The sequence below is a fragment of the Pleurodeles waltl genome, chromosome 1_2 (assembly GCF_031143425.1).
Source record: "Pleurodeles waltl isolate 20211129_DDA chromosome 1_2, aPleWal1.hap1.20221129, whole genome shotgun sequence".
NCBI classification, from domain to species: Eukaryota; Metazoa; Chordata; class Amphibia; order Caudata; family Salamandridae; genus Pleurodeles; species Pleurodeles waltl.
In genome coordinates this window covers 84,337,831-84,358,427 of record NC_090437.1, presented here as the reverse complement: position 1 = coordinate 84,358,427, position 20,597 = coordinate 84,337,831, and the positions used below count along the sequence as shown (strand labels likewise).

Below are 20,597 nucleotides of genomic sequence, written 5' to 3'. Positions count from 1 at the left end.
AATCACTTGGTCGGTTCCAAGGATGCCTAGAGGGATTTGTTGAAGTCATGGTTTATTTAATCACGCCTGACTTCACGCATTGCATAATGGTTACTGTTCCTTGGTAGTATCTGTGGCCATTGGAGAAATCTGTCATAAGATGTTGTAATACTTGTTCTCATCATATAAAGTTGCATTTGAATGTGTTGCAGAGGAGAATCACTGTACTTGCTCTCCTGAAATGTGGGCTTATTGCTAATGTTTTATTAACTTAATAAAACTATTGAAAAAACATGTGTACAGTATGGGGAAGGAGAGGCCTTCTCGGGACCTAGTGTGCTTTGGTCGGATGACATTCAGGGCAGGTAAGGCCCCTCAGTGCAGAATTCTTTTATTACTACATGGGGGAGGATAGTCGGCTGCTGGGAAGTGTTGACTACCTGCTATTTTCCTCTTCCCTATATGGGCATTCAAGTCCATAGGGAAAATGTATTTTTTACTTTGCTTGCTTACTACAAATAATGTCCAAAGCACATCGACCATAGGCTTAAAAATCAGTTTATTTTGTCCAAATTGCATGGTCCCAGATGCAAGTTCCAAAGTCATAGACAGTATACTATGGCCCTCATTACGAGTGTGGTGGTCCTAAAACCACCACACTCATAATGGTGGTCGGACCGTCATATTACGACTGTGGCGGAGCCGCCACGGTCTGACCACCAGCACCGCCAGGTTGCCAACAGTCGACAGCCTGGCAGTCTCAGCGATCGTAATCTGCCAGGGCAGCTCTGTAGGCAGTGCTGCCCTCCGGATTACGAGTCCCCTTTCCGCCAGCCTTTGCATGCCGGTCGGACCGCCATGCAAAGGCTGGCGGAAAGTGGGTGTGGGGGCCCTGCACTGCCTATGTACTTGGCATGGGCAGTGCATGGGCCCCCATGGACAGCCCGTTGTGCTTTTCACTGCACGATTTACGGGCAGTGAAAAGCGCGGCAGGTGCTTTCGCACCCGGCGCACTGCAACATTGCCGCCGGCTCGATTATGATCCGGCGTCAATGTTGTGGTGAGTTTCCCGCAGGGCTGGCTGGCACAAACGTGCTTTCCGTCCGCTGGCCCAAAGGGAAACTCGTAATAGGGCCCGAGGAGGGACGGCCGCTTAGGTGGTCATCCCGACGTGGAACTTTATGACCCCCTATGTCTTTGACAGGTATGCAGTAGAATCGTATCTGCACCCTTGCATGTGCAAGACATTTATTAAATTAAAATAGATATTGATATTATTTGTGAAGTGCACAAATGCCCAGAGTTGTCTTGACAGTGGTGTCTGCAAGGTTTGAAGCAACAGTATTAATTAGTAATGAAGTGAAAAAAGCCAAAATTTGAGTTGTTTCCTAAAGCTGGTCAGATTCTGCTAGTTTCTAAAATGCCATGGAGTGATTATATGCCATAAATAGTGCCTTAAAGACCACTCGTTTGTTAACAGGGAGCCAGTGGTGTTCCACTATGGTGTGAGAAACTTATTGAAGTTTGGATATTCTCTTGAGGAGAAGGTCTACTGTGTTCTGCAGTAGTTGAAGTTAGGGATCATAGATGAATGACCTGATAAAGGACGCTATAGTAAACCAGCCTGGACAATACCAGCGCTATTACTGACTCCTTAAGGTCGAAGGGGATAAATGAAATAATTTTTATTAGGATTCTTAACAGAAAAAAGCAAAAAGAACTGAGTTTATTGATCTGCTCTTTGAATGTAGGTTTGGCGTTGAAGATTCTTCCCCAACTTCCTGAGTTTCAGGACCAGGGTAGGAAGGATCCCAAGGTGCTGGGGTTACCACTAAAGGTTCCAGAATGAAGTATCTTTTCCAAGGAGAAGGACCTCGGTTTTCCCTGAGTTAAGTTTACCTCTATTACATTTCACCCAGCTGACAACTTCACACATGCAGCTGTTGAAGTGGTAAAAGAGACCTCTTCAATGTTGCTGGAAATGGACACTATAATTTGGGGGTCGTCAGAATAGGAAACTGTAGAGAAGCCAAAGCATTGAATCAATTTGGCCATGGGAGCCACATACATTTTAAAAAGTGTGGGGCTCAAGTATGACCCCTGAGGGATGCCACAAGGCAATGAGTAGGGTTTTCACTTAAATTCTCTGAGGGAGACCGACTGCTTTCTATCAGCGAGGAAGGAATGTAGTAAATCAAGAGCCATTCCATAAATCCCTATCTTGGTCAGGCGATATATAAGTACAGAATGGTTCACGGTGTCGAAGGCTGCAGACAGATCCAAAAGGACCACCACAGACTTCCGACCGTTGTCCATAACTGATCTCATTTCCTATATAGCTACTACCAAGGCCGATTCTGTGCCATGGTTTGTCCTGAAACCATGTTGAGCACTACTAAGAATCTCGTTTTTGTTTAAAAATTCTGATCGCTGTGGCAAGCGAGAAATCGGGTGGTAATTTTTTTCCTCGTTGAGGGTGAGAGAACGTTTCTTTAACAAAGGAAGTATGGAAGCCTTTTTCTATTTGATAGGGAACTGTCCAGAAGCAATAATGCTGTTCAATAGGGCAGTAAGAGGAGCTGCTACCGTCCTAGCTATATCATGAAGAATTATTGGGGGAGCAGGGGTCTGAAGGAGCCTCTGATTTGGTGTGTGCAATTAGCTCAAACACTCCTTCTTTGGTGAGAAGGGGTAACCCACCAAACTCTATTACTAAGACCTAATGGTTCATCTGCTGAAGTACAAAAGTTGGTATTGCCACTTGAGTCCAATTCTCAGTACACTGCTTCAACTTTATTCTTAAAAAATCAGGCTACGTTATCACATTCATGGCTGGCTAGGAGTCACTGTACTGCTTGAGGTAAGGCTGGGCAGCGTTTTTACTGTTTTAAAAAGTTCTCTTACAGAGTTTTTAGCTAGATTGTTTTTTTTCAGTGAAATACTGAGTTTTGTAGGTGATAATTAGATTTTTGTAATCCTGAATATATTGTTTATATTTACTTCTTTCAGTTGAATTATAGTTTCTTCTCTAAATGTTCTGCCAGCTGCATTCTTGTTTGAGCACACGAAGATTCATAAGGAAGAACCAAGGGGCCGTAGGCTTGGTTCTTTGACTTTTTATAAGTTTGAGGGGGCCCAGCTTTGAGACGGCTGCATTGATCCATTTGGCATAATTAGCCGTGTGTCCCCTTGATTATTTCCAAAGGGGGCTGAGTAGCTGCTAAATTGTCTATCAGTTCCATTGTATAGATTTAATTCCACGCCTGGGTTTTTATGGTCTGCAATGTTCTTTTTGGTAGTGGGTTTGAAGCAAAGATTTTTAGGCTGAGGCTTACTGATTTATAGTCCAACCAGGTTATCAGTACTAAAACCTGAGCAGCTTGAAAAAATTGTGCCTAAGACGTGGCTCGCCGTATGTATAGCAACATTCACCAGTTGTATAAGAGTGAAACAGCTCAGATTATCAGTGAGGTGTTCAGTTTCTTTGTTGGTAGGGTCTTCCAGATGGTAATTAAAAATGCAAAAGATGATAACATTTGAATATTGCATACAAGATTCAATAAACTCACTTAAAGACACTTGAAAGTTGACTTTAGGGCCCAGGGGCTTGTCTATCAAGAGACTGTTAAAGGTTACATGATTTGTCAGTTTACATCTGAAAATGAGGGCCTTGCTTTTAATTATGTTCGTCGGCTCACATAGAATCTCGAAATAATTGCGGTAGACGGCTGCTAAGCCCATCTCCAGGTCTGGAGATTCAATCTAGTATAGAGATGACATAACTTGCAGGGATTGCAGGAGCTAGGGCCAAGATCTGATGCCTCATCCACCCAAATCTCGGTCAAAAAGGCTATATCCAGGGTCTAGGTGTCTAAATGGTTGAGGAATTCATATTTGTGCTTAATATCTGCTAGTGTATTAAGCAATACACAGTTCAGCGCTGTTGCATCGATAGTTAAAAGAGGGGCAGAGTGGTTTTGGTTGATTGAGTCAACTGCTAGTAAGGGCTTGATTTGACACACAAAGTAACAGTGAGTGCAATTAAGATTCTCCCGTCCCTTATTAAGGTCAAGGTTCTTACTTAAAATGTGCCTACCTGGGCCACTGAGCTAGAGGAGCCATTCTCTGGAGTAATTCTGGGGGAAAATTGAGCAGGGCTTCTGACGCAGGGTGCAGTCTGGGCGCAGTCTGGGCACAGACGGGCGCAGATGGGATTGCCTTTGGTGCTCCATGATCCCCCCCCCCACCTCCAGCGAGGTACAAGTGAAATTCAGCAGGGAAAACAGGTTCCACGTAAGTGCATAAAAAATGTGCAAAGTAAGCCCCACAATTGTGCAAAATAAGCTTTTGGTAATGGTAATAGCAGTGATTCAAACAGAGTTCATTAATTACCTAGTCTGTTATGAAATCCCACCAAAAACATTAAATATTGCCCCCAGTTGAGATAGCAGCAGTTTAGTAACACAGAATGAAATAGCTAACTGCATTTGAAGGAACTACCCAACCACGTTGGGCATTTGAGAATCACATAGCACACCTAGCAGATAGCACATCTCACAAAAGTTCAAAATTGGGGATGCGTTGGAGCCATGAGTATTGCGCATTGCTTGACTATTTCTCGCAAAACTCAAAAATATTTACCAGGTCCCTGTGAAAAAAACTGTTCTTGTGCCTATGCATTTATTGTTTGTCCTAGTGGACACCTTTCACACTGCCTCTTGACATTCACTTCATGAGGTTTGTGTGGCTTTTCATGTCAAGTGCTGCTCCTTATATTTCCTTTGCCAGACTCATTAAATGTGTACTGTATGTCTTGATTTATGCTTGTGACAATCGTGCTGTTTTAGGGTTGTCCTCCCCACCTAATTGTAAATGAAGACTGACCCCGGTCATGTATGTTAGATTGTAGGAGGTGCAGGACACACTGGAGGAGCAAGGAGACAGTGATGCTAAACAATATGTCAGAGACCTCAGAAATGAGTGCCACTAATGAAGCATTGATTATTTTTCATCAGCGGACTTTCACTCACAGTATTACCGAGAAAAGAGGAAAAAGGAAAAATAAGGAGGAAGAGAAAGACAGGAAAACAGTGACAAAGAGAAAGAAGGCTTAAAAAGAAATCTTAATAGTGACGTAAAGAGGCAGAAATCGTAGGGTGGAGGAGAAAGAGCTGAGGTGAACGAAGAGTAGGCAACCGAGGTGTTCATCAACTCCAGCATCGCAGGGCAGAGCAAAACATCAGAAGGCCCCCTTGCCGAATGCGGGGACGTAGCCCTTTTGACAGTCATGTGCCATCCTCGTCCCTGCCTTTAGAGGGAGTCACAGAGAAGCACAAGTTCCACACTCCTACAGCCCCCCCATACCACTGAACTACTACGGTGTAACCTGAATTTCTTTCTCTCGTGTCTCCCTACACACACTGGCACAACTATCTCTTTCTCATCTGTCTGGTTCTTTCTCACCTCTCTCTTATCTGTCTCCCCTTTTCTCTCTCAGCTTTTCCCTCATTTGATCTCTCTCAAACATCTTCCTTCTTCCCATCTTTCTTTCCTTCAGCTGTCTTTTGTTTAACATTCCTGTCTCTTCTGTACCTCACTCTGGCTTGCTAATCGGTCTTCCTCTCCCTCTTGCCCCCTTTTATCTCTGTCCCACTCCAAGCTCTCTTTCACCATGTTTTGTCATCACCTCACGGACAGTCTCACCTGGCATATTGTTCAGCTGTCTTCAGTGTCTCCCTATCACACATGTGCCTCTCCCTGTCAAGTCTTTTCCTTATCGATCTGTCTCTATCACTTATCTGCCCGTCCATCTCAGCTAGTCTCATTAATATTGTTATGAATACTATTGTGGTTATTAATTTTACAAATTCAGTTCAGCTGCTAATTAATCAGAGGGTACAAACATTGGTAAGACCGGTATCTCAGCAGAATGGCAATGTCCACTATGATCTTGATGTCCACTAATGGCCTTTGCCTTTGAGCATAGTCCGCCCTTGTGCGAGGGCTATCCTGTTGCCCTCTATAATAAGGGATTCTGCTGAACCTGGAAATATGAGTGCTTCTTAGCTAGGGGCTGCCCGCTCTGCATATAGACATAATCCAGGCAAGACTAAATAGATGGAGAGAGAGAAAAATAATCTCAGTCCTTAGTTGTTTAAAAGTGTTTTCCAACCGACATGGGTTTTTGACTATTGGAGAATGTGGCCCTTATTTAGAGATTTTCAGAGCAGAACCTCTGTCGTAAGTTGCCAGTGCTTTACAAACTAACGGTTCCCTGCTCTGTTTAGAGTCATGGCAAGCACCGAGTTAACACCAAAAGAGCCTCCACTGGCACTGCCAGTGTAAACCCCTAAGTTAGAGACCCATCTGCAAACGGGCTAACAGGTCCTACGCACTGTTGGCCAACCCTATTGAGACGATGTGTGGCAGGGATGTGCAGGGAAAATACTGAAGGCCAACTGGGAACAAGAAAAATGCTCCTTGTGCGTTGGAGGCATTTGTTTTCTGTGTAGAGATAGCACTCACCTTAGGGGTTTATTTTCCCTAAACAAAAAATCTTTCTGTACAGCTGCTTCAAACATGGCGCCCTCTGGGTAACCCTGCAACACTGTGAAGGGAGACTGCGTCAGCGGCTGGCGGACTATAGCCAGAGTGTAAAATGCCCCCTCCCGTCACTTCAAAGGCGACAGAGAGAGACAACTCACACATCACATGAACTCGGAGCTTTAGCACTGAATGGAGCACAAGTTGTTACTGATTGGCCTTTAGTCTGCATACGACTTTAGCAAACGTTTGCTGAGAACAAATGACTTCAGAGAAAGCATACTGTTGAAACACTTATGCTTAATACAAAAACACAAATGTTGAACAGTTTAACTATTCACTACCGAAGCGTCTACGCTGAGATGGCCACAGGGCAATTTGTTTGGTCACCAAACCTGAACTTATAGTTCCAATGACAGTGCAAACTAAGATGGATTTTACTCTTCAATTAATTTGCTCTCCTTAATTTTACCTTTGCATTTTTTGAAGTTAATGAAAATTTGTTTTTTTCTTTTGATGCAATTTCACATTCATTGTTCTTCACTTTTTGCTTTCTGAACTTTGTTTCTGTGCATGTGTTTTCAGGTGCTGTTGTGCTGCAAATAACTTGTTTTTCCGAAGCTGAAAGGCTATTTATGCTTGCGAAAGACACAGCAGTCAACGATAAGCAGCTCAATGCAGTTGTTCTCCCAGAAGTGATGGTAAACCAGTGTTTTCTTTTCAAGTATTTGTTTGTTTAGTAAACGTGTGCGCTTTGGGTTCTTGGAGACTTCATATAGCTGACAGAGACGTAAATGACCAGTAAACATCCTGGCAGTATGCATGGTGGTTCTGTCTAGACCCTTACCCAATGGGCTTCCCACAAATCCCATTGGGTTTTGAATTGTGCTTTTCCCGTGCTCTGAGGAAGACTGACACTTATTGTGCATTTGCGTGCCTGGGGCATTTCCAGGGCCATCTGAGCAGTAGGAGACATTCTGACCCCAATCCATTCATCAACAGTCATTTGGAATTGAGTTTCTACCACAGAAGCATCTTTACCCACTTTTATAGCTGCCTCACAAGATCTCACTTCATGAACTCTACAAATTGTTTTCTTTATTTACCTTGTATTTCCCGACAGTTCATGTCACAAACATGGTTAACAAAAGTGCCCTCATTCCAACTGATGCAACAGCTCTTAAAAAGACAATGTCCCCAACTGAGTCTGAGATAAACAGAACTTGAATGTGGATCAGTTGGCCAGTCAGGGTATAGTTGTCTTCCAGTTGTAGTTTTAGGCGGAAGGTAATTAAGGCCTAGAGTAGAGATAATAATTACATTTGATCATAAACCATGACCATTTCCCAAAAATGGCTCTTCACACGAGCCCTATCAGCTTTCTTCATACACTTGGGGTCAGATGTGGGCATTCTGATACAGTGATCAACCACCTTATAAACTATTGCCAAGGCTGACACTGAAGGTTCCCCCGTTTCTTACCCATTTAAAAACCCTTTACAATGTATACAGACATTTTCCTACACATTACATTTATGGTGTTCTGAGAGGTGCGTGATTTCCTGTGGTCAACAATTTAAAATTATTAAATAGTCTCACGATAATTCAGTATTTTTCCTGGGAAAGTGAAATCTAGCAAGAATGATATCTTTATGGTTTTCATTAGTTTAACTGTGTTGTTTGTAGTCATGTCCCACGATACTGCCCCTTCTACTGACTGGGTAAATCCATACCTACTGTGTTGAATGACAGTAGGTAAAGAGCACCGTGGTTATCACATGAACTGCAAGTTCTCCAGTGCTCTAAAACTGAAAGGAGCCTAATTAACCACACCTCCTCAAAGTGTCTACCCTTTAATACGATTTCACCAGCTTTCTCCTCTTCTAATTTGTTTTTAATTCCTGGCTAAGGCGATAGCCGTCTCAAGGTATTTGGTTGGGTAGGATCATGGTATCTGTGGACCTGTCCGTCAATGGGAGACTTAGGTCTTAATGTTTGTGGCCTGTCCATGAAAACTATTGTGTTACAACCAAATGGACGCAGGCTTTGTTGCAGTTTATGAAATGAATTCACCTCCTGTGCCCCTCTATGATGTTAATAGTTTATTTTCTGCAGTGACTCTGCTGTGCCGATTGTATACCTAGTTTCTTGGCATTGATGTTTTGTTAGACTTAATATCACAACATGCTAGTGTGGGATATTTAGGACTATGTAGATTGGCCTAAGCACTTTCTGTGCAAACTGCAGCAAGACCATAGGTAACATTCTGGCATATAGAAGCAAAACGAAGGCAGTGGGAACACAGGAAAGAACTGGAGAATGTCAGTGTCTTTTTAGTTTAAAACATTAGGTTGTCACTGGAATTTTTTTATTTAACTATAACGTTACGTTTACCTTTGTATTTTTTTTTCAATTAATTAATTTATATCTACATAAACTGAATATATTTCCTTAATATTTTTTTTTAATTTTTTTTTTTTACTAAGGATAGTGTTACCTTAACCTGCAGATGTTCTGCGGACAAGCTGTTTATCTTGAAAGGTGACATTCTCATCAACTGCTCCAATTCAGCCCTTTAAGATAGATGCCCAAGAACTCAGACTTGGATTTGTTATCCTTTAAACCCACAACTGTGCCTTCCTCCTGTGCCTCCATACCCAGTGCTTTGACTCATTTTAGCTATTCTTGCACCTCCAAATCATTTTTTGTTTCAAACAACATGTTTTAATTAGGCGTAGTGCTTACATCCATAGCGTTGTTGTTTGACAACTCGTGTACTAAAAGCATAGTACTTTATAAGTGATACAAATAGATTTGCAGTGGAAAGCGCATAGGAGTTCAACCAGTGCCTTCGTCCACAGATCGCCATGGAAGGAGAAATCTAACGTATGCCATAAGTTACTTTTGAAATGTTTAGTATACAACACATTGATATGTATACAGGCACTGTCAATTTTTCGGATTTCGAATTTGTCCATTTTCTGCTGCCTTTTTGAAAAAGGAATCGATTTGCTTTATGTTTAAGTATTTCTGTTTTCCAGGTATGCTGTCAACCCCCTTGGAGACTAGCAGCCTCATGCCACCGACCACCTGCTTGCATCTCACAAACTAGCAGCCACAAATGATGGCTCAAGCTCTTGCATCCCTCACAAGTAACAGATACCTCTGAAAGCCAGTAGTCTTGTACTACCAACAGCTCTCTCACACCCCTCAGAAGCTCCCCGTCTCACTACCGTCTGCACGTTCAAGTCCCTCGCAGGGTAGCAGACTCACAGTGCTGAGAGCACTCCAACGACCCTCGTAGACTAGCTGTCTCACACTAACAACAGCACTTTTACACCTCAGAGTAGTATTCAAGCAGTACCAACAGCACTCACACCCTACTGACTAGCTGTCACACTACAGACCGAATACCCCCTGCAGATTATCAGTCTCATATTACTGAGAGCACTCACAGGCTTCCCAGACCAGCAGCGTCATACTAACGACATCATTCTCCCACCCTATACAGACCAGCAGTCACATTATAGACGACACTCTCACCTCCCTCTCAGATTGGCCCTTACACACAGGGCTGGCTTTAGCGCTGGTGGTGCCCATTGCAACAGTGATTGTAGGTGCCCCCTATGAACGCCTCCAGCATGGATTCGCTCATTACCACCCTTTAACAGTGCCCCTCAACTCTCCAGAACCTCTCTCTTAGATTAATTTACTTATTTTTATAGCACCACTCATACCATTGTAGGATGTCAGAGCACTTTACATCACACACATGTTACACAGAGACAATCATCATACATGCGTCCTTCAGTGTATAGGAAATTTTACATAAGGCCGAAGACTGCAAGGTGTAGGAGTCACATGTCATCCATACTGGTAGGCATTTGTATGAATGCTTGGTCTGGAGAAGCGCAAACTCAGTATTTAAAACGTAACACTATGGTTGGGGCTTCTCTAAAAGTAAGAATTGATTTCTCCTCAAATGAATCCGTTTTCCAACATTAAGTTAATGAAAGACAGGGGACAAATCATAATGCTCTAATCTGTACCTTGCAGTTTGCATGCAGCTCTTTGATGACAGTTAATTGCTCTTTGTTATTAGAATTTTAACTTCTAAAATGCAAGCAACAAAAGGATCTCTTTGACAAAAGCAGTAACCCACTGACCTATTCACATTATATGCACTTTGTGATCTGCTTGGTGGTGGTAGCCTCTGCGCTAGCTCTATCATATGATGAGTCAAAACTTCCACTAGACAAAACTCCAATCTCTCTCCAGGAAGAACACTAATCACTGGAGTTATTGTGATATTTTTATTGTTGCCTGAAAACTGCTGGAGAAAAGAAATGTGACAGCAGGTGCTTTTGAAACCAAAATATACTTGCAAACACGGCACCCCCACCTGAAGTCAGGCCCCGGTGTGATGCCACTGGTCGCAGCGCACTAGAGCCGTCCCTGCTTACACACAATCAACAGCTTCAAGGCAGCTGCAGTTCCTAGCTAGATTCATTGGCTTTACCAGTGCTTGTTTTTATATTAGTTGAGTTCTGGTGCGTTTTCCTCAGCCCCCTGACCCCCTCCAGACCCCATTGACTCTTGGAGTTCTGAAGTTTACACACGAATGGCACCGTTCCTGATGAGTTACAGCTCCCTTAGCACAAACACGTAGACACGTAGGACCATCAACCTTTCATTGCTCAATGTTTTTGGTTATGGGGCACATGATCAAGCACTCCTGCAAAACAGCGACTTTGTGCTTTGATAGTATTGTTTGTCAGCTGGAGTGAGCACTTTTAGCGACCTTGTGGTGTGGGTGCCTTTTTACTTGCCTGCTGCACTGCTGCACTTTGGCCTCCAAAATATATCCATGACTGAAATGCATGAATTAAGAATATGTGGAAACGCAGCTGCGTTATGATGTGTTTCATGTAAAGTCATTCATTTTGTATACATTGTTGAGACTTTACAAAGTGGTTGTCAACTCTCTTGTTTGTTTTTATTAGGTATTTTCATGAGGCCATCTAGGTAAGCCTTTAACCACATGGCAGGCAGGACGCCATGCAGTTAAAGGACCCTTCAATGCGCTTTGTAGCGTAGCACTATCCAGGTAGCAGTACTGTAGTGTGATTCAATTTGTATAGAGGTGAGTCACCCTAGTCTAGCATTAGCCGCTCACCATAGACTCCGGACCCGAAGGCCTTCGAGTAGCCCCCTAGAAGACCCTGAGCATTACACTCACCTCGGTGACGTATCTTCTCGTCCACATAAATTGTCATGCGACAGACAGCTCAACAATGTGAAAGACTGCACCTCGGCTCCTTAGTGGGTTCTTGTGGCAGCTCCTTTTCTCCTTGTCACCATCAAAAGATGTGGCACCCATGCATGAGACACGAACGAAAACGGTAAGTAACGTGTGAAACTGTAGTTGATGAGCAAAGCTGCCACCAACTTCTTTACAGCAGCTCTGACAATCGTAACTGTTGTTATGAAACCTTAACATTCTATATGACTTCATGACATTTCTTAGAATGCTCAGCATTGGAATACTACAGATTCTCCATTACTTTTCTTTATTACACCTACACATGCCAGTGAATGCTCAATTTTCTTAGCTATCAACATCGCTTCATCCAATTTGGGGTCATCCTTCTGCCACAATTCATCCTTGACTCTTTCAATGTGACATCCCAACATGAATTGTTAATGAATGCAATCACCAAGAGAACCTTCAAAATTGCATGAGGCACCCAACTTGCGTAGATCAGTAATATAGTTCACAACAGATTCTTGAGGTCATTGTACCTTCCTACCAAAATGATACCGTTTCAGTATCGTGCTCACTTTGAGTAGATAATGATTGTCTAATTTTTTAATGCACAGTTCAAACTCCTTTAAATCCTCTCATTTACTGTCTTTAATGTCAGGCAGATGTTCAAATACCCCATGTCTTCTGGATCTAGACATTAAAGTAGCAGGGAGTTTTTTCTCTCTACACTCAAAGAGGTCCCACACATTCTAGCATAGTGTGAGAGTACTTTCTTCCATTTGGACCATTTGATTACTAGCTGTCCTGGAGGGAATAGGAAAAATGGTGGAGGGGTGATGTTTTGCATTATGAAATATTAATTCATTCCAACTAAATGAATAGCATACTCTGTACACACACTGAGAACTAGTTTCTTCAGGTTACAGCAGTTAACACTGCTAACTTATCTTCGTTTGTGTTTCCAACACTAATAACATTCAAAGCAGACAATAAAAATAAATAATAAAAAAAAACACAACAGTACTCTTTACACCAGTATCCAGTATGATACACGTGTATTCCCTTTACAGAATATTTTTTGATTAGAAACAGGAAAAATCCACAAACATCGTTCTTACCCAGTGGTGCTCAACTCAGCACTTGAGAAATATATATTTCCTGGCATGGAGGTATCATCCTTGATAACGCGTCCCGCCCTAGGTAATTTACTTACTCTGGGACTCATTTTAGGCCAATGAATCTTTTGACCCTGCTTGGAGACACCTTAATACGAGATAACTAATCAGCATATCAATCGATAGGTCAATAGTCTCATCAATATTCACAACAGCAAATTAATCAAATTAGTTCATGACATTAATAAGAATCCAAACTCACTATGACCTTTCAGCCATGAATAACCACACTCGATTTAGTAAGGTTTATGAGATTTATTCCCTATTGATTACAATCCACTAGCAAGTTTATTAGTCTCAACACCAGGAAACACATCAATAATGTCACAATATGGCAACTTGAGTAAGATTTAAGAAAAGCAAAGATTATAAACATCAGGACAAAACATGGCGTCAACATGGATCTGTTTAGTAGAGTATCATTAGCGCATCTATTCAACACAGCAAAGATTCAGTCATTTGTCTATTTGCACTTGTTTAATGAACTCCTTAACTAACCTCGAATTAGCATCAGCATGTTGGACTTCATGCAAAACAATTTAGTAACACAAATTTGGAAAACATCTAAGTATGGTCTCTATCGAAAGCAGTTGGTACCTAGAAAGGAAAGGCAAGCAGACAATTACATCTTCATTATCATATAGTTACCCTCCGTAATGGGTCAGCATACAGAACCAGTCTTCGTCCTCAGGACAGTAGTTGATCCGCCATCAGCCAGGACAGAACAGCAAAGCCTCAGCAAACAGGGTAAAAGTTCTTTCCTCATAGGGAGGAGAAGAAATAGATATCGGGCAAGACAAAGTGAGGATGGTTTTGAAGAATCAAAGCAGCAAGGGTAAAGACGGAATGTCAGAATAACAGCAGGGGTGTCCCTCTAATGGCTGATGTCTTCTTGTGACACGACGTTAAATTGAATTTGCCAGACAAATCTCTAATTTCCCATTGGTCAGTATTTGGTGCACCATTATCTCTATCCAATGATCCGTTGATCACCTCACCAAACTTTTCACTTAAAACAGTTCTCATGCAGTTTATTGGCTCCTGTGATTTACGTCTTCATCGCACGGCTTCAGTTAGTAGCTCCATTGTCTTTACCAGTTTAGGCGACCTTGTACCTGTTGCGAATTACACTGTTGCATTCGGCAAGAATGTCTCCTTGAGCAAGTCGGGTCTCATGAGAAAGAATTTACTACGGTTACACAAACATCTCTAGCTTCTGGAAAAGTACAGCTTCATGTCCTTCAGGAAGACAGCACATTGCATGTTTAGAAAACACATTTAAAATGAGGCCAGGCAGTTTGGCCCAGACTCTTGCTAACTAAGGCTTAATTATTAATTTGACAAAATCTTCACATATAACTCTTAATACTAGAACAGAATCATACATTAGTACATTAATAATTCATTATTAGTCAATTTCATTAATCATCGTATAGATTGGTGGCCACACCGCGTGGGCACATTTCAAACGCGTACATTAGAAACATATTAATGCGTTTTCTATGCAGCTTCATTACACATTATTTTGCAAGCAGTTCATGTTAAACTTTGATTATAAAAGCTACACTCCAACACAGCTGTCCTACTTATGTTCTGTTGAGTCCTGGTGTTGCACCTGAACACAAAGGTATACAGGGCTGTGGAGAATTCATATTTACTAACAGAATACAATAGTGAAAACGACCTTCAGATTCGAATGAAAACTCCTGAGAAATGTGGATTGCACTGTGGGCTTTTGAAAATGCACGTGATGCTCCTTGCTATAAATAGGCACAGAGCTGATTAAGTACTAAGTAAATGAGTGAAAGATTGCCTTTGTAGCCTAACTTCAGTAATAGGGATTTAAATGGCTTTAGCACTAATTCGGACACTTGCATGATCTCAGCAGAAAACAATCTAACAGTAAGCAGCTCAATTACAGGTAAGTTTTATGAATTTTGGTGTTGCACTGAAGTGGTAGGAACATGTTGCCGAATGTGCCCTTGTTGCATCTTTTTCAGTGATGTGTGTCTGCCACTTACAATTCTCCATTGATGACCTTACTTCCTTGTCAAGGAATGTCAGTTTCAACCATCTCTGAGCATCTTTGTGCTTTCTACCCTGCTATAAAAGGCTAACAAATGGGCACGTGCTGTGGGTGACAGATCCTTGTATGTGAAAGATTACAAGTCGCACTGTGGTTTCAATGAGAGCCTGCAACTCACTACTAACATGCATTTGAAATGCAATAGGTCTTGCATTTATGAGAGTTAGAGCTATTTAGGTTGTAAATGACAATGTATTTGACCTTTGATTTGGAGTGTAGTGAATGTATTTCCAGGTGCCACAGCAATCCTCTCAGGCCTGTTGCTGCAGGAGAGCGGACACAACAAGGGCTCCATCTTGGGAGTGCTTTTGTCTCATTCCTACAGACTGGCTGTGCTAGGCTAGAGATGCAAATCCTTTCTAGTGTTTTTACCTAAACCTTTAAAGCACCAAACAAGCCACAAAAAGGCAACTAAGTGGCATTTAACCCAGAGAAAGAGGGGGGAGGGGGGGTCAAAAGAGTTGGGAGCAAAGAAAAGGGGGCAGTCATAAATTTCTGTGTGTTAAACATTTAAAGGAATTATTCCCCTACATTGGCAATACCAGCCTAATTTTTAAAAACGTTGACTGTATACAAAGAGAATACATAAGAGACAGCTTAACTGCAACTTAATTATAGCTATTTTGTTAAGAATGGCATCTTCTTTGCAGCGCTATGAAATTGCAGAACCTGTATTACCAAGTGCTATATTTTAAAAAATGAGTTAATCCCAGACTGCCCCAACACGCACCTGACAAAAAACCCTAGGGGAGAGAGTGTGGTTTAAGGGCCAGAGCTGCCGACTTTGGAGCTTGGGAAGAGAGTTCGAGTCTCAGCGCTGGCTTAACATCCTGTGATTCTGGACAAATCACTTAGGGGGTTATTACAACTTTGGAGGAGGTGTTAATCCGTCCCAAATATGACGGTTATACCACCAGCCGTATTACGAGTTCCATAGGATATAATGGACTCTTAATACGGCTGGTGGTATATCTGTCACTTTACCGTCACTTTTGGGACGGATTAACATCTCCTCCAAAGTTGTAATAACCCCCTTAATCTGCCCTTGCTACCGAAAATGAATGTGGTCTTGTGTAACATAACCGGTGCTCATGTAAAGCTTTGTAATACCTTTGTATCAAGTTTGTGCTAACTGAACTCTATTTGAAGAGGCCCAGTTTACATCCAAAGGCTAGATGTTTTTTGCTATCAAGCTTGAGGCCGTGAAGTGCTTGGTCTGGAGTCACGACTGCTTTGCCACCATTTTTTAGAAAACACCTTCTCCATCTTCTTGTCTAGAACTAACCTATATTCTTGGTTGGTGACCCTCCGGAGGTTATCAAGAGTTCGTGCTATTGCCTAGTGTTAAGCTCTACTCAAGCCAGTTGGTTAATGCACCCACTGCAGAGGTCTTGACAGAACGAGAATGTCACAGATTACAATCCTGACATAGCTTTTTTTACCTCATCATCTCTGGAAAGTCGATGCAAATGAATTATAGCCATTTTGTTAAGAATGGCACCTGCTTTACAGCGCTTTGAAATGGCAGAACCTGTATTACCAAGCGCTAAAGATATTTAAAAAAAAAAGTTATTCCCAGACTGTCGCGACACGCATCAGACAAAAAACCCTAGGGAAGAGGATGTGGTGTAAGGGCCAGACCTACTGACTTTGGACATAGAGAACACAGTTTGATTCTCACCGCCGGGTCAAAATCCTGTGATTCTAGGCAAATCTCCCCTTGATATCAAAAATGAATGTGTTCTTGTGTAATGTAACCGGTGCTCATGTAAAGCGTGTAATATCTTTGTATCGAGTTTGCGCTATGTAAAACTACAAAATAAATAACTAAAGCGCTCCAATACCTTTTTGTTGAGTTCACGCTACATAAAACTGCAAAAAAAAAAAAAAAAATAAGCCTTTGCAGACATCACCAAGAAACAGCAAGATCCCTGAAACCTAGGAAAACAAAGAAACAACATATCGCCATGAGCGAAGCGGCAAGGCAAAGCTATCTGGCCGATGGTACAATAATCCATGTAACAAGGTCAGTCTCCAAGGTGGTAACAAAGCAGCCACAAGATGTTACAAATTTAAAGCATTTACCAACTACATCAAGGAATTTTTGAAAGGCAGGCCATGGAACAAATGAAAATGATGGGCGTGCGATGGGCGTGGTTAAAGCCCTCAGAATAGATGACAACATGTTGAGAAGAGCAGCACTTGTGCGCTGCTATGCCGGGCCTAAAAATGATGAAACTACCTATCCTGAATACAACCAGACCTTGTTCACAGGCAGGCACATACGTAACACAACTGGGGCACGGTACACGCCAGACTTGATGGTAATTTTATGAATGCTGCACATGGCAGTGTGACCCTATGCCTGTGCACAGAACCCCAATCTGAAGCATAGGGAAACTTTGAACTTACTGAACCCCTTCAGCGAAGGGGGTCCCACAAAAAACCCATTGAAATTTTGTCCAGAATCATGTAAATATATGAAATCTAATGAGGTTCTTTGTTTTGAAAATGCGGGAATCCCTCTTGACTTATTTTATATAGCATTATTTTCAGTGAGAGTTATAAGGGCAGGGAAAATAGCCTAAAAAATAGTTTTGTGTAATCGGAGAGGAAAAGGATAAATGTAAGAAAACTAGCATCCTTCAACCCTACCATCCATTCGTCCACTCTGTAATTGATCCATCCACTCTGCCATCTACCCACTTAGCCATTCATCCATCCAATCTGCTGTTCAGCCATCCACTCTGCTGCCATCCATCAGTCTTTACTCTCTGTCATCCATCCTTTCACTGTACTACCCATCAATCCATCCACTGTGCAACCTGTCCACTTAGCCATCCATCTATCCATTCTGCTATCCATCATTCCATCCTCTCTGCAATCCTTCCATCTAGACACTGTCATCCATCCATCCCTATACACTGCCACCCATCCTTTCTGCCATTCTCTCAGCTATCCATCCATTCTGCTACCTATCTAGCCATTCTGCCATTCACAAACCGATCCACTTTACCATCCATCCATTCACTCTGCCATTCATCCATCAATCCATCAACTCTGCCATCCATGATCCATTCATCCACTCCAATTTATCCACCCACTCATCCATGACCATTCACTCCTCTTTTAACCCACTCATCCATACATTCCTTTCATATGCCATCCTTTCACCTCTCCATCCACCCATTTATTCTGCCGTTATTTAACCTGGCCATTCACTTATCTATTCACATCCATCCTTTAACTCTGCTGTCCTTTCACTTGTCCGTCCACCTAGCCACCACCTTGACTCTATCCTTTCTCCTGTTCATCCACCTAGCCATTCACTAATCCATTGCTTTACTCTGACATCCTTTCACCTGTCCATCCAGCTAAATATTCACTCACACATCCATCCACCCATCCCTTTATTTTGCCATCCTTTAACCTGTCCACCCACCTATCATTCACTTGTCCTTTCACCCACTCATTCATCCACATACTCATTCATCCACACATCCATTCATCTATGCTTCCTTCTTCTCAGCTTTCCTTCAAATATTCCTTCTTTCTTTTCCCGTTCCCAGCCGTCGTTTTTCTTTGCTCCTGGTTGCTCCTCTTTTGACGCTGTAATTCAGCGTTCATGATTAGCTTTGTCTGCCGAGTTGCAGGAGGAGGAAGCCCATGAAGAACCCCTCCCCTGCTGTAGCTGCGAAAGTGGGTGGTTTGCGGCGCCCCTGCAGTTACATATACAGTATGATATGTTCTAACTAATCAAACTTTGTGCTAAAACTTCTTACTAACAAAATTAAGGACATGGTTGAGGAGACCGAGCCAATTTGCCAAGCCTCCAGAAAGGATCGCTGTTGGCATATTGCTGGTGTGAGCCAGTTGAGCTCCACATAAAAGGAAGAGAGCGGACGTGAGCCTGATGGGTTACAATGAAAGATCTCGAGGTGTAATGCTTTAGTTGTGGTAGTAATGCATGATAGCACATGAGTAGATGAGTATGCAGGGGCACTCCTGCAGCTGACACCAGGACTTTTATCACTTACCTAAGGGCTTATTGATTGGTACAACGTGTATATTGCCTCAGCAGTAGCTAAAAAAAACACGCTGCTTCTGTGTTACTTCAGGGCTTTTGTGCCCGTGTTGTGCTACCGCTCAAAAATGATTCCCCTTCTGATTGGACCGATGCAGGAGCTTGGGCAGACAATAAGGACTCTCAAAGAGAAGCCTTCTTTCAAAGCCAGCCCATCGGTGACTGACGCAGAAAACGTCAGGGTCCCATGACTCTAAATGCTATCGTTGAGCCTTTGTGTAATATATTTCTCCTGTCACCGATGAGGTGTATCTTCCTCCAATAAGGATTCCCGAAATGATTTGAGCTTCACCACCTAAATGGCATCCTTTACATAAAGACTGGGACTAGCAGACTCTATTACCCATGATTCATTGGGTGAAATTGGGCATCTGTTGATAATCTAGGAGTTTAAAAGTATTGAACTTTAAACACGAAAATCGTTTCTTTTAAGAGAAAAAGTCCACTAAAAGTCTACACTTCCAAAAGCCCCCAGTAAATGCCGGATTTCACACCTGTGCTCCGTATGATCTCTTTACAAAAAGTATCCTTTCCCGACACATATACAGTGGGTTACTACATTTCCTACTAGTCAGTCGTCCCGTCTTGCACAGTGTCGTCATCCAGCGGGGCACCGCTTGCCAAACGAAGGCAGATTAAAAGTCCCTCCTTCAGAATATGGTATCGGTGGTTGGGCGCATGACTGATAGGTTTCATGCTGGCGTCAACCCTTGAGGCGGTAAGACCGATATAGAGGGGACCCATGATACAGTGCATCATTTAAGAAGATATATCAGCAGGTGCACTCGTTTAAGCGCCAGCTCTGGCATTTTGTGTTAATTTCGCCAATAAAACAACCAAGATTGGCCCCGAAAGATTGGCAACCTCGGCATTGTAAACTAGATGACTATTTTATACCACTAAGGAGGGTTTGCCATGATGAAACATTTGAAAAGGCCACCATAAATACTGCAGCTAAGGCGCAGTGATCTGGCTACTGTTATTGAAACCATTGAGAAGGGCGTGCTAATTGCAAAAGTGCCTTAGAAATGTAACCCTCGGAAAATTCATCTTCTTGCGTTCCTCATGACGCTGCCCATTAAGAGTTATAAATAAAAGTATATAATAAGGTTGAGTTAACCGTGAGCCCGGTACTCCCAGCTTACACTAGGACTTAAGTAAAAGACAAAAGCATAACGAACTGGACTCATTTCTATATAGATATGATACAAAAAGTAAAGACTTGAGCTTAGGAGAAATAACGCCTAATATACGCAAGCACCTGGAATATACATTTAGTGGTGGAACTGATAATGTACAAATTATACCAAAATAATGACAGTCACATTGTGAATAAATGTCACTAAGTCTGTTCACTTGTTTCCGGTCAGTGGTGTGTGAGTACAGGGAAGTGCTCTCGCGCTGACCTGGGCACATAATTAACCTAAACTGAGGCTAAATGGGAGTAACATATGAATGAATAAA

At 42.3% G+C, this 20,597-nt stretch overlaps 1 protein-coding gene across 1 annotated transcript in view; it reads left to right on the top strand.

Moving 5' to 3' along the window:
- The window catches only part of DGKQ (diacylglycerol kinase theta), an 848,589-nt gene that overhangs the window by 769,829 nt on the left and 58,163 nt on the right, over positions 1-20,597 (top strand). The window contains exon 15 of the mRNA XM_069236577.1: positions 7,108-7,223. Within this exon, the coding sequence (XP_069092678.1) occupies positions 7,108-7,223 (116 nt within the window). The remainder of the gene's footprint in view (positions 1-7,107; positions 7,224-20,597) is intronic.